This window comes from Salvelinus sp. IW2-2015, unplaced genomic scaffold (assembly GCF_002910315.2).
Source record: "Salvelinus sp. IW2-2015 unplaced genomic scaffold, ASM291031v2 Un_scaffold992, whole genome shotgun sequence".
NCBI lineage: Eukaryota > Metazoa > Chordata > Actinopteri > Salmoniformes > Salmonidae > Salvelinus > Salvelinus sp. IW2-2015.
Genome location: NW_019942676.1, coordinates 462,155 through 476,274, shown reverse-complemented (window position 1 = coordinate 476,274; position 14,120 = coordinate 462,155). Strand labels below are relative to the sequence as shown.

General features: G+C 45.2%; 1 protein-coding gene across 1 annotated transcript in view; it reads left to right on the top strand.

Moving 5' to 3' along the window:
* The window catches only part of LOC112069354 (uncharacterized), a 25,766-nt gene extending 11,776 nt beyond the window's left edge, over nt 1-13,990 (top strand). The window contains exon 2 of the mRNA XM_024136677.2: nt 12,000-13,990. Within this exon, the coding sequence (XP_023992445.1) occupies nt 12,000-13,954 (1,955 nt within the window). The 3' untranslated portion in view covers nt 13,955-13,990. The remainder of the gene's footprint in view (nt 1-11,999) is intronic.
* Nucleotides 13,991-14,120: the final 130 nt, after the last annotated feature.

Sequence of the window (14,120 nt, the reverse complement as noted above, 5' to 3'; positions counted from 1 at the left end):
GTTTCGTCTAAGTGACTATTATAATTGCGTTCTGTCATTGAGAATAGTCTTGCTTACATGGCCTTGAAGTTTAACTTTATAAATATATATATATAATATAATCTTACTTTCCCTGCTAGAACAACACAAAACACTAACCATGTTAATTCCTATGCAAGATTGCTTTCTTCTTGGGGAGTGCCAATCTGGCTGACCGGTGCTTCAAAGCCTTCATTGGCCAATATATATCTATATCTGGATTGCTAATGATATGTTCTATCATTGATGTCAACATATTGTTTTTATATGATACATGTATTTTCTATTTGTTTGTATGCAATAATAATACTGTATACTGTTTTGTGTCATTAGAAATTAAATTGGTATTCCATGTCCATCCAGGAAGGAGAAGAGGGAGGGAAAAACCCAGATGACTTTTCGGAGAGCAAGGAGGAGGATGTGTCCTTAGCCACAGAGCTCCGTCTTTCCTGACATGGAAAGACAGGATCAGGGAAGAGTGCCTCTGGGAACACCATCCGGGCCGCAGGGCACTTCCTGTCAGAGCTCCGCGCCAGCTAGTCACCCAAGTCTGTGAGCAAGGCAGCGCAGACCTGACTAGAGGAGGAGGAGGAGGAGGACAAGAAGTCAGGAGGAAAGGACGAGAGTGGTGGTGGTAACATGCCAGGTTTTGGAGACACACGCTTCGATGCTGAGCAGACTCATTCTGAAAAAGCCAAGTGTGTGGCCTGTCTGCCCCAGGCCCCATGCATTCCTCCTGGTGATCCCACTGGGACGCTACACTGAGGATGAGGACCGAGCCGTGAGGGAATGGTCCATATATTTGGGGAGGGGCGGTCCATGACCACACACTAGTCCTGTTTCACTCGTGGTGATGACCTAGAAGGTAGGGGGATGGAGGGGTACCTCGGGCGCAGCGCCCCGATTGGAGCTGAAGGCCCTGATAGAGAGGTGTGGGGGCAGGTACCACGTCTTCACAACAGAAGAGCCCAAGTGACCTGCACCAGGTTGTAGGGCTGCTGGAGAAGGTGGAGAGGATTGTGGAAGAGAACAATGGAGCTTCTACACCAACTCTATTTTCAGAGAGGCTGAGGCTGCCATCAGGGAGGAGCAGGAGAGGATGGTGAGAGAGAGAGGGGAGGGAGAAGGCAGGGAGAATAAGATGGCCAAAAGACGGAAGTGTGATCTAGAACAGAGGTGGGAGTGGGTGGGATGAGAGGGGGGGGGCAGCTGTGGGAGGTTCAGGATTAAGGAAGAGAGACTGGAGAGAGAGTAAATGAGGAGGGAGGAAGGTGGAGAGTGGACAGAGGAGAGGAAAGGAAGTGCTGTTAGCCTCGAGGACAGAGGGGACCAGGGTGGAGGGAGCTGTTCAGGACCGGCGCCGGGCAGCGACAGGGCCTTGAGTAGGAGGCAGTCTTTCCTCTCTGCCCTGGGGCAGTTCAGGAGGGAGGCCGCCCTTCTGAGAAGTCCTAGAGAAAGTGAAGATCCTGGTGGCTGTGCTGGAGCCCACTGGCATGGTCGATGGGGGCCAGTGTTCGGGGGCTGCGTCCCTAGCTGCAGCGGCGGGAGCTGCAGCCATGGGGAAAACTATGGGCTTTGCTGCCTGGGAGCTGGCTGGGGAGTGTTCGGTGGCAGGCGGCACAGGGATGGGAAGCTGTGGCGCATCAGTGGCAGCAGCCACAGGGAAAACAGAGCCATGGCTCTCGGGGCAGCGACCGGAGGAGTGCTGGGGGGATCTGTGGGCGCCCTACTGGGGCAGAAGCTGCCGAGTCCTGGGGCAGCTGCCTTGGATCTCTAGGGCAGGTGAGCCTGATTGGAGACTGCAGCAGTAGAGTTGCAGCAGGGGTGGTGTGGACCATGGGGCAGGAGCGGCCCTGGGGGTGCTCTGGATGGTGGCGCTGCAGCACACTGCCCTGACAGGGTGGGCACGCAGCAGGGGCAGTAGGTGTGGCTAATGCTACTAACTATTGGCTCAGTAGCAGCTGGCAGCAAGCAGTGCCACTGGGGCAGTGTGCAGTGGAAGCTGTTCAGTGTGCGCCCAGTGTGGTAGATGGGGTGGCTGTGAGTGGGCCGCTGATCAGGCGGTGGGGGTTGGTGGATCTGCAGGGCGGGTGTTGTTTTCTGGTGCCTGGGGCTCCATGGGAGCGACAGCGTGCCATTATGACAGCGGTGGCGAATAGGCACATGGCTGCAGCGGAATTGCCCTGGCAGAGGTGGTGTGGTGAAGGTAGTGATAGGAGAGGGTCAGGAACAGCAACAGCTCAGCAGACGCCACTAACAGAGAAGAAGTCCTTGAGAATCTGCTGGAACAAATAAAGGACAGTTAGGCCTGCAACACCACCAGACCACAGGAAAATATACTCTCAGGACTTTTAAAAATGTGGATCAGGTTCAATCATTAAGCAACTTATCACAAAATTATCAATAAAAGCACTTGCAAGTCTTTGTTCCTTTTACTTGGCAGTGGATGGTGTGATTTCCTCTATTCCTGTTAATAAACTATAACTCTTCTGCAGTGAAGTATCTTCCCAGAATATTACTGAACTATTTTTTAGCTTGTTCAGCACTTACCGTGGTTATTGAGCTTTTTAGTATGCACTACACCATTTGTATATTTACTTGTGATCCTATAGTTTTGTTATTATTATAGAATATGGTTTTCTACTGTATTCAGTCAAATTAGTAGTTACTGTTTTAATGAAAGACAGTTATCTATTTCTGCATGCAGATTTTCATAAATCCCCGATATATCTACAACTTTTAGTCGGTCCAGTATTACAAAACATTTTTTTAGCTCTTATTCACAACTGAAATGATGTATAACACAATTCACAATATGTATTCAGTTGCAGTGTTGTGGCTTTTTGAAGGGGAAGAATTGAAATGGCATATAAAAAATAATCTGATAAAAATGTCTGTCCTTGTCATTTTTTCTTTTATACAGATCAACATAATATTGAGTGCACAGAATAAATATGAATTGAATACAAGGATGTGCGTTTTAAGGAATAGTATGTCACCCTCAGCTCAGTTGACACCAGGGAATTAGACTTTAGGCACACACACAAAAGTTGTGTTTAGTAGCAGTAACTGAATCTAATCAAATGTTATTTGTCACATGTGCCAAATACAACAGGTGTATACTTACAGTGAATGCTTACTTACAAGCCCTTACCACAAAGCAGTTTTTAAGAAAAAAAAAAAAAGAAATGAAAGTAACAAATAATTAAAGAGCAGCAGTAAAATAACAATAGCGAGGCTTTTTACAGAGGGTACCGGTACGAGTAAATGTGCGCGGGCACTGGTTTACTATTTATTTATCTTTATATCACATAGGGTGCTGACATACTAACAGTCATGCACAAGTAACTTTTTTTATATGAAACAAGGCAGTATTTCTTGACTTTGTTGAAAATCTGTATAAAAATGTTACTTGTGTTTACAAAATGTAACTAATGTATTTATACTTGAGGTCAGTTTCATACCGTCTAACAACTGGATTTTTTCACACAAACTGAGAATATTAATTTGTAATTAGTGATTTTTTAAATTGTTATTGTTAAATTCATATCCTGATGGTAGGTATCGCGTAACATCTGGGGATAGCCAGAACATTAATAATGTTGTTCAAATGGGCGGGCTCATATATAAAGTCAGATATCATTAAATATTTATTAGAGTGAATCTCTTTGGATAGGTTCTTTTTTTAAAGAAATATTTGGGAGGAGTCAATCGCAAATTTCAAGAAAGCTTCTGATCGTTGACGTACTATCAAGGCCACGGTAAAGGTGACATTTCTATTGGACAATGGTGCCTGGTCTCATGACAAACAACAGCCAGGATTAAGCCAATAGGAGTCGTCCTGTTCACAAACGCTGTTTGTAAATGACGTAAGTAGTGGAAACAAGATGGCGACGTCTAAATTCTAAATGAGTTTATCTAAATAGAATCGGCCTCTGAGCATTGGTGAGTGTTACATGTCTCTGATAGTTTAATAAACTTAGAGCTAAATAAAGTGACCGTATGCGTTGTTAACGCTTCAAAGATCTCTGGACATCTTGGTTTCTTTCCTTCAGCAACCTCCGGTTAAAAGCCGGGGAGCGAAGTTCTGAATTTCATTATGGACAGGTAACGTTAGTGGGGAGTACATCTCGACCATGGAAAATATGGATCCGACTTTGTCAGAACTAGGGGACGAATTTCACTGGGAGACATCGATGGTGAGTTACTATTTAGTCATAATTGATGAGAGAATATGGGAATTATTTTGTGTTTGTCCGGAGTTTGTGTCTATTTCTGCTTTCTGACAGTTGTGTGTTGTCGTCGCGGTAAGGCCGGAGTCTGGTGATTTGTATCATGTGTCAAGCAAGCCGCTTGTTGATAGTCAATTGGTTACATTACATATAGGTACGTTATTTAGACTAGCTAATTATGATGCACCTCACATTAAAAAGAGTATATAAATAATTATATACTTTCTGTCTGTGTCAAATAATTGGCAGTAGACAGTGTCGTCACACATGAAACTATTGTGGATGCCATAGGATTGGAATTGTTCACCTTAATTTTGGGCGTTGCATAGGATACTTAGATACACTTAGCACTCCACAGTTTTACTTTCTAAACAATAATTTGCTTAAATGATTCTGTTCACTGATTTAATATTGCAATCACATTTTACATCAGTGAAGTTTCAAGCATATTTTAAATGGGTGGTTGGCCTACAGAACAGTGGTAATGCAACAGTTTAGTGTGTGCGTGTGATAAAACAACTCCCATATGTAACTGAGTGTGACTCAACTTGAGCTGTGTCATTCAATTATCTGTAGACAAAAGTTTCCTTATAACTTTCCCAATGGCTTATTTAGCTCTAGTTTACTTGTTTCTTATTATCTATGTTCTTCATTACATTTTGTTCTGAGATGTTTTTTTTGTCATGCTTGTCTATCCTCTCCTGGCTGTCATACTTGAGGGTTTGTTCATCAATAATGGAGAAAAAAGTGACTCCGCAATGTCTACTGGCCCATCATTAATACCCCTTCTGTTTTTGACGGGAAAACATGTCTACTTCACCCTGCTCATTCATAGGCTCAGATATTGACTCAGTAATGGAGATAAACATCACTGTTCCCATCTTATCAAAACAGCAGTTTTACCCTGGCACACTGTGAAAGGATGGAGCTTTGGACACAGAATTGACCGGCGTAGGTCACCAGATTCCAATTACTGAATGCAAGTCACCGAAATGATGTGACGCTGTCATACAATATGGGATAAATGGGACCCATTGCAGTGCAGGAACTAAGAGAACCCGGGGATGCTATGTAATCCTCTTAGTGTTAAAAAGAGAAGTATGCAAATAGAGTTATGACCCTTGACTTGGGTATAACAAAATAATGGGAAAAAAGAGAATGTTGTGTTGGTCTAACTCAATTTAGGTCTTAATTATTTATGAAAAATGTACTTCCTCCCACAATAAAGATTTAGTAGTTGAATTGTCAGATGTTATACCTATGTAAAGGAAAACATATCGTAAATTAAATGATTGGGTTAGAATTGAAACTTTTTAAAAGGTACCCAGATGTAGTCCAAAGCTCTTAAATAGTTTGATGGTGGGGACTCTGTTATAATCTTTTGTTTGCCTCTTTGGGTTAGAACTAATGCAATTAGAAACTCATTGTGTTTTAATTGATACTTTTATATGAGATCTAGGCTATTTAAGTCTTGGAACTAAGGATCCCTCAGAAGGTCTCTGCATAGCTTATCTATCCTGCTGTTTGTGAATATATGTGTCAAGGCTTGGAAAATAATTCAATATGATGTTGTTTCTAAACATTAGAAGCTGTTTTCCCTAAAGAATTAAATCCGCTTATGTTTTTGTTTCCTTGCCACAATACTAACGAGTGATACTGGTATCGTCCTGGCCCCTACTATCTAGACTTTTTCCCCCACTATTCCCAATGCAATAGCTGCTCTGGTAACATAACCTATTTTCCTCTGCTCTGAGCAGCCTAGGAAAACTGTCCCGTTTTTGACAGTTTTAGTCCTTTGTGTCACAATTGTCTTGGGGCTCTGTTTGTTTTGTACCTCTGAAAGCCCAAACCCCTGTGAGCCTGTGCGCATGTGCATGTGAGTCTGTCTTTGGTGTGGTCGATGAAGCAGACAATTCACAATGAATGATTAATATTAGATAGCCACTTATATATTTTTTTCCCGAGCGTGAGATGGACCCTATAAGCCATTTCTTCATCAATCGACCATAGTAAATGTTATTACAGTAATGTTACTCTACACAGTAATGTTATTATTTATTTAATAAGCTTTTATTTATTCAGGGGCCATTTGAGGCCAGGGTCTCATTCCAATGGTGCCCTGAAAACAAACTACTCACATGATAATTCAATTCTAGCATGCTAGTAGATACCCATGGACTTCAAGTCATTACTACCTCTAACTTCCTTCATACTGGACACAGAGACATGCCAAATGGTATCCATGAGTTCATCTCACTGGGGAAGTAGGTAAAGGTCATCATTGCCAAAAATCCCGAAGTATCTTTTAGAAGTGAGATGTTGGAAGCTTGTGCAGAATAGCTTTGTAAACGAAAAGGAGAAATTAAGTGAATTACAGGAATTGAGGTCCAGCTGACCTTCTGAATAAGGATGCAGTGATATTAAACCTGTCACCTGTGATAAAGCAAAGCAGGCTATGGTACACTGCATCCAAGGGTTTTAGAGTAGTGGCTGCTGCGTTCTGATAAATGGTGTCACCATGATCATAAATGGGAGGACGATGCATTTATTGGCCTAGGTGTCTAGCCTTTCTTTATCCAAGTGTGAGTTCAAGGTTGCAGCCCCTCATTGATAAAAGTGTGAATATTCTTTAACCCGAATCTTCTAGCAACGTTATCTATACATAGGTCCCTACAGGGACACAGGTCCCTACAGGACCCAGTTTCACAGTGGAATCTATAAGACCATGCCAAAAGTCCTTTGAAGCCCAATGCTTGACATGCTTCTGTATAAGGTGACATGTCTTTGACATTGTCATTAGAGAAGGGATTTTGGCAGTATTGCTAACAGCAGCAGTTTTAAAACTGGACAAAATTATATTGTCAAATGTAAAAGCTGTCATTGAATAATGAGAAATGGAACCCTCTTCCCACTGATCACAGGCTTGTTATGCCACCCCAGACAATGGTAAAACCACATGAGAACATTTAGCCTACCATGCCAGTATGGTTGAGACGTTGTGGTCTTACGATAAATGGACAAGTGTTTAAACACACCCTGCAGTAGAGGGCGTTCAAAACAGTTTCAACATGTAGGCTTCTCTCATTCTTGCAAGACCGGTTTGAAACTACTCGTTTTCTTTAAGCATGTTCAACTGCTCTTATCAGTACAACTGTCCACAATCAAGACCTACTCCACCAGTAGCTGAAAGTAAGTTCTTACCAGGTGCTCTTTTACCTCGTTCTCGTGGTCTCTCAGGGCATCTGTACTAGATTACCCATGCATTTTTTCAGGGCTAGTCGTTGGAATTCAAATCAAAGGTATTTATATAGCCCTTCTTACATCAGCTGATATCTCAGTGCTGTACAGAAACCCAGCCTAAAACCCCCAAATAGCAAGCAATGCAGGTGTAGAAGCAACGGTGGCTAGGAAAACTCCCTAGAAAGGCCAAACCTAGGAAGAAACCTAGAGAGGCCAGGCTATGAGGGGGTGGCCAGTCCTCTTCTGGCTGTGCCGGGTGGAGACTATAACAGAACATGGCCAAGATGTTCAAATGTTCATAAATGACCAGCATGGTCAAATAATAATAATCACAGTAGTTTGTCGAGGGTGCAGCAAGTCAGCACCTCAGGAGTAAATGTCAGTTGGCTTTTCATAGCCGATCATTAAGAGTATCTCTACCGCTTTCCTCAGGGAAGGCTTTCCTATAAGCATTAGCTGGCGCTCTCTTCCTTGACTCGATGCCGGAAACAGTAGCAGTGTATCAAACCAAGGCCGCTACTCCATAAACCCTTTAATTCCTTCAGTGACCTTGCCCTGGCAGTAAATGGCATTGTCACTTGTGTAAATCTCTTACTGGAGGTCACTGTGGTTTTCCTCTTTCTGTGATCTCTTCACTCAAGGCCAATTTCTAATGCAGGTTAATAATCTGCAGTGCCGTCAGAAAGTATTCACACCCCTTGACTTTTTCCACAGTTTGTTTTATTACAGCCTGAATTGAAAAATTGATTAAATTTAGATTTGTGTCACTGGCCTGCACACAATACCCCGTAATGTCAAAGCGGAAATATATATATATATATTTTTTTTTTCTTAAAAAAAGAATCATTTTTAAGTCAATAAGTATTCAACCCTTTGTTATGGTAAGCTAAATAAGTTCAGAAGTAAAAAATGTGCTTAACAAATCACAGAAGTTAAAATGACTCTATGCAATAATAGTGTTTAACATGATTTTTGAATGACTACCTCATCTCTGTACACCACAATACAATTATCTGTAAGGTCCTCAGTCGAGCAGTGAATTTTAAACACAATTTCAACCACAGACCAATGCCTCTTCCAATGCCTCACTCACAAAAGAGGACAAAACTGAAAAAATGGTCAGATGAACTCCAGTTCCTCACAATAAAATGACAGTTCTTAAATAAAGATTGTTTAAAAAACTCTATACGACATTAAAACGAATCATTTTGGGCAGGCATGAGAACTCCAGGTCCAGCACCTTAAGGCAGGCCTTTGAAGGCGTTAGAAAAGTCCCTAGTTGTGATCTCCCTTGTGACAGGTTGTACGGCCAGTACAATCACTGGGGCCAAAGCTTCCTGAAATCCAGGACCATACTAGGCGGTGTCAGAGGAAGTACCAAAAAATTGTCAGAGACTCCAGTCACCCAAGTCATAGACTGTTTCTCTCTTGCTACCGCACAGCAAGTGGTACCGAGCGTCAAGTCTAGGACCAAAAGGCTCCTTAACAGCTTCTACCCCCAAGCCATAAGACCGCTGAACAACTAATCAAATGAACCACCAGATTATTTAGCATTGGACCCCTCCCCCTATTTACAATGCGACTAACTTCCAACTGTTTTATTATCTATGCAAGTCACTTTACACATTACCTCTACTAATCTGTACCCTTTAACATTAACTCGGACCTGTTATCACCTCCTTTAATTGTTATGTTACATTTCTGTTTTACTTTTTATTTGATTTACCTTTAGTTTATTTAGTAAAGTTTATTAACTTCTGTATTTCTTGAACTGCGTTGTTGGTTAAGTTGTATTTGGCCACAAATAAGATTGATTTGACTGCACAATAAAGCCCTACCTCATAGAGGGCCATATTAAACCAATGGATATGTCTAATAACAATTATGCTAAAATATGTAAAGTCAAATTTGTTTTGTCTAGTCAAATCATTGCCATTCCAACCTGATTTTATGTCTAAGTATAAAGTGCATTTTAGCTCACCCACAACCATGAACCCTTGAATTATTCTCTCTCTTAAGATGCTCCAAGTTTGTCAGCAAGCTCAGTGGGGGGGACTTCCCCGACCTCTTTGAGGACCAGATGGCCTCTGCCGGCTCCCTACAGAAGTGTGGGGCCACCCAGACGCCCACCCCACTCAAGCCCCACAGCACCCCAGACCCACCACAGTTTACCAGAATCAGCAAACGTGACCCTCATCCACCCAAACACTGCCCAGTCCTGCCTCCTCACCCCCACAGACCTCCAGTCCAGACGTTCTCTCGGGCAGCACAGATCCGCGCCTCTCCCTGCTCCAGCCGCCGCCCCAATGCAGGCCACCAGCCCCAGCCCCAGCAGCAACCCACCATCCAGGTCCACCACAGCCAGAGCATCCCATGCAGAACCAAGCTTCCCTGTGCACACCTGGTCCCAGACCACACCAGGCTCTGCGCCATTCAGACCAGGCCCAGACGGTGATGAATCACACCAGCGCGGCCAGTCCCCGGCTTTATCCAGACCCTGTCATCCTGCCACCAGAGTCCCCCCACTACAAGCTTCCAAGGTAGAGCAACTTTTTTTACTGAAAAGATTAGGTACTGGGAAATGGTGGTTATTCATTAGAATGCACTTAAGAATTTTATTCATGTGAAGAATTTTTCCGAAGCCCTAGTGTTTTTCTAATATGACTGTGCTCATTTGGACAATGTATCTCTTGACTGCATACTCTTTTTTTCCCACAGTCTCCAACCGCAGATGCAGAGCATTAATGACATCACCACAGGTTCAACCCATGACCATCCAGCACCAGAGACTACTGCAGACGGGCAGACCATCCAGACTCCTCCACCGGCCTTACAAGTCCACACCATGCAACAGCAGGTCAACAGGTACCGGTGAGTATCAAGCTTCATACTTTTACAATGTTTGAGTCCCTAATCAAATAGTTGCATCCAATTTTATAAGTCTCTCTAAATATGTGCAGATCCTAGCATGTTGTAACCATAGACTTGTGTTTGTGTATGGCATCACTGTTGTAACTGATCCAGTGTCCCTTGGTCTCTCAGCTTCTGGTCCACCACGCTCAGATTCTGAGACAGAGAATCTGGTTCTGACCACCTGAACCTGATGGGACCAGGTTCTGTCCACCATGCAGACCTGGGAATCACCACCTGACGCCAGTCCTATCCAGACACAACCTACAGGTACCGGTAGGTCCTATACTATCTGTCTGCTTCGCTCTCTCATCCCTTTCTATTACTCTCTGCTCAAGGGTCTATGGGACGGCACAAAGACCCAGATTAATCCTGAACTTGGACGAAAGTACTTAAATAGAGATGAGAAAAATAATTCCATTTAACATGCTTCTCTGCTCAGTCCTTAGTATCTTAGCTGTTTCATATGTCACCACTGACTTTTACCTTAACTCTTCCCTCAGCACTCTGATGGGCAGTAACATCCTGACCACGTGCCTGTCATGACAATGGGGGGCGGAGACAAGCTGCCCATCAAACAGCTGTCGTCAGAGGCACCTCCAACTGTGTAAGGTGGGAACAGGCAGGTGATGGACCACGGGATGGTGATGGGTCCAGGGGGGGTGATGAAGGAGGGGGAGAGGAGAACCACCCACAATCATAATCGAGAGAGGTACCGCTCTTCCTCCTCATGACAAGATCATGGAGCTGGAGAGACCTGGTCATGGGCGGGAGCCAAGGTCAGGAACCAAGTGATACAATATCCAATAATGATATCTTTTGACCTTAAGGAGACAGTGGGTTTTAGTTTTATTTTGTGGTCCAATGTCCGATAGAACTTAGAGAAAGCATGCTAGAATAACAATTTGAATGTTTCACAGGTGTCAAACTTAATTAGGCCTATATGCTAAACCACAAGAACTCTTGGTATTCCCTAGAGTACAATGGCAGTAAGGAAATGGAGTTGTTTACGTAAGGGCACTCCTCAATGTACACTGGATCAGCCTGTAGTGTGGTTTTCCACTTTAATTTTGAGTGTGACTCCAAATCCAGACCTCCATGGGTTGATCAATTTGATTTCCATTGATCATTTTTGTGTGATTTTGTTGTCAGCACATTCAACTATGTAAAGAAAAAAGTATTTAATAAGAATATTTCATTCATTCAGATCTAGGATGTGTTATTTTAGTGTTCCCTTTATTTTTTTGAGCAGTGTATATAATCTTACTTTCCCTGCTAGAACAACAAAAAACACTTAAATACATGTAATTTTGTCCTAGAAACATTTAATTGAAATACTGTTGAAGTCCATTCATTCCTATGAAGGATTGCTTCTTCTGGGGAGTGCCAATATGGCTGACCGGTGGCTTCAAAGCCTGTCATTGGCCAATATATATCTATATCCCTGGATTGCTAATGATATGTATCTATCATTGATGTCAACATATTGTTTTTATATGATACATGTATTTTCTATTTGTTTGCTAAATCTGCAGCTAATAATACTGTGTAACTGTTTTGTGTCATTAGAAATTAAACTGTATTTCCATGTCCATCCAGGAAGGAGAAGAGGGGAGGGAAAAGACCCAGATGACTTTTCGGAGAGCAAGGAGGAGGATGTGTCCTTAGCCACAGAGCTCCGTCTTYTCCTGATCGGAAAGACAGGATCAGGGAAGAGTGCCTCTGGGAACACCATCCTGGGCCGCAGGCACTTCCTGTCAGAGCTCCGCGCCAGCTCAGTCACCCAAGTCTGTGAGCAAGGCAGCGCAGACCTGACTGAGGAGGAGGAGGAGGAAGGACAAGAAGTCAGGAGGAAGAGGACGAGAGTGGTGGTGGTAGACATGCCAGGTTTTGGAGACACACGCTTCGATGCTGAGCAGACTCATTCTGAAATAGCCAAGTGTGTGGCACTGTCTGCCCCAGGCCCCCATGCATTCCTCCTGGTGATCCCACTGGGACGCTACACTGAGGATGAGGACCGAGCCGTGAYGGAGATGGTCCATATATTTGGGGAGGGGGCGGTCCATGACCACACACTAGTCCTGTTCACTCGTGGTGATGACCTAGAAGGTAGGGGGATGGAGGGGTACCTCGGAGCCAGCGCCCCYGTGGAGCTGAAGGCCCTGATAGAGAGGTGTGGGGGCAGGTACCACGTCTTCAACAACAGAGACCCAAGTGACCTGCACCAGGTTGTAGGGCTGCTGGAGAAGGTGGAGAGGATTGTGGAAGAGAACAATGGAGGCTTCTACACCAACTCTATTTTCAGAGAGGCTGAGGCTGCCATCAGGGAGGAGCAGGAGAGGATGGTGAGAGAGAGAGGGGAGGGAGAAGGCAGGGAGAATAAGATGGCCAAAAGACGGAAGTGTGATCTAGAACAGAGTGGGAGTGGGTGGGATGAGAGGAGGGGGGCAGCTGTGGGAGGTTCAGGATTAAGGAAGAGAGACCTGGAGAGAGGAGTAAATGAGGAGGGATGGAAGGTGGAGAGATGGACAGAGGAGAGGAAAGGAAGTGCTGTTAGCCTCCCGAGGGACAGAGGGGACAGGTGGAGGGAGCTGTTCAGGACCAGGCGGCGGGGCAGCGACAGGGCCTTGAGTAGGAGGCAGTCTTTCCTCTCTGCCCTGGGGCAGTTCAGGAGGGAGGCCGCCCTTTCTGAGAAGGTCCTAGAGAAAGTGAAGATCCTGGTGGCTGCTGGAGCCACTGGCATGGTCGTGGGGGCAGTGTTCGGGGRGGCTGRCCCTCTAGCTGCAGCGGCSGGYGCTGCAGCCATGGGGAACACTYTGGGCTTTGCTGCTGGYCAGCTGGCTGGGATGTCGGTGGCAGGCGGCACAGGGATGGGAAAAGCTGTGGGCGCCATAGTGGCAGCAGCCACAGGGAAAACAGCCATGGCTCTCGGGGCAGCGACCGGAGGAGTGCTGGGGGGATCTGTGGGCGCCCTAGCTGGGGCAGAAGCTGCCAGTCCTGGGGCAGCTGCCTTGGATGCTCTAGGGCAGGTGAGCCTGATTGGGACTGCAGCAGTAGGAGTTGCAGCAGGGGTGGGGGGTACCATGGGGGCAGGAGCGGCCCTGGGGGCTGCTCTGGAAGGTGCAGCTGTCAGCACAACTGCCCTGACAGGGGTGGGCACCGCAGCAGGGGCAGTAGGTGTGGCTAATGCTACTACTATTGGCTCAGTAGCAGCTGGGCAGCAAGCAGTGYCCACTGGGGGCAGTGTTGCYGCTGGAGCTGTTCAGTGTGCAGCCGCWGCTGTGGRAGATGGGGTGGCTGTGAGTGGGCCGCTGYTTCAGGCCGGTGGGGTGTGTGGATCTGCAGGGCGGGTTGTTTCTGGTGCCTGGGGCTCCATGGGAGCGACAGCGTGCATTATGACAGCGGTGGCAGAGATAGGCAAGGCTGCAGCGGGAATTGCCCTGGCAGGAGGGCTGGTGGTGAAGGTAGTGAAGGAGAGGGTCAGGAACAGCAACAGCTCAGCAGACGCCAACTACACAGAGAAGAAGTCCTATGAGATCTYCTGGAACAAATAAAGGACAGTTAGGCCTGCAACACCKCCAGACCACAGAYGAAAAWHWWKRRRRKYGYKCRTTTDAAAWMMMGYWTRKYGMTRKAWRKWTWAYSKAKRTWWRKKKAWTWWRKAWWAAAYSKKSWTGRWYSWKMTRMTTSRTRTTWTTYSRYGRYGWMGYTGMMYTMWRR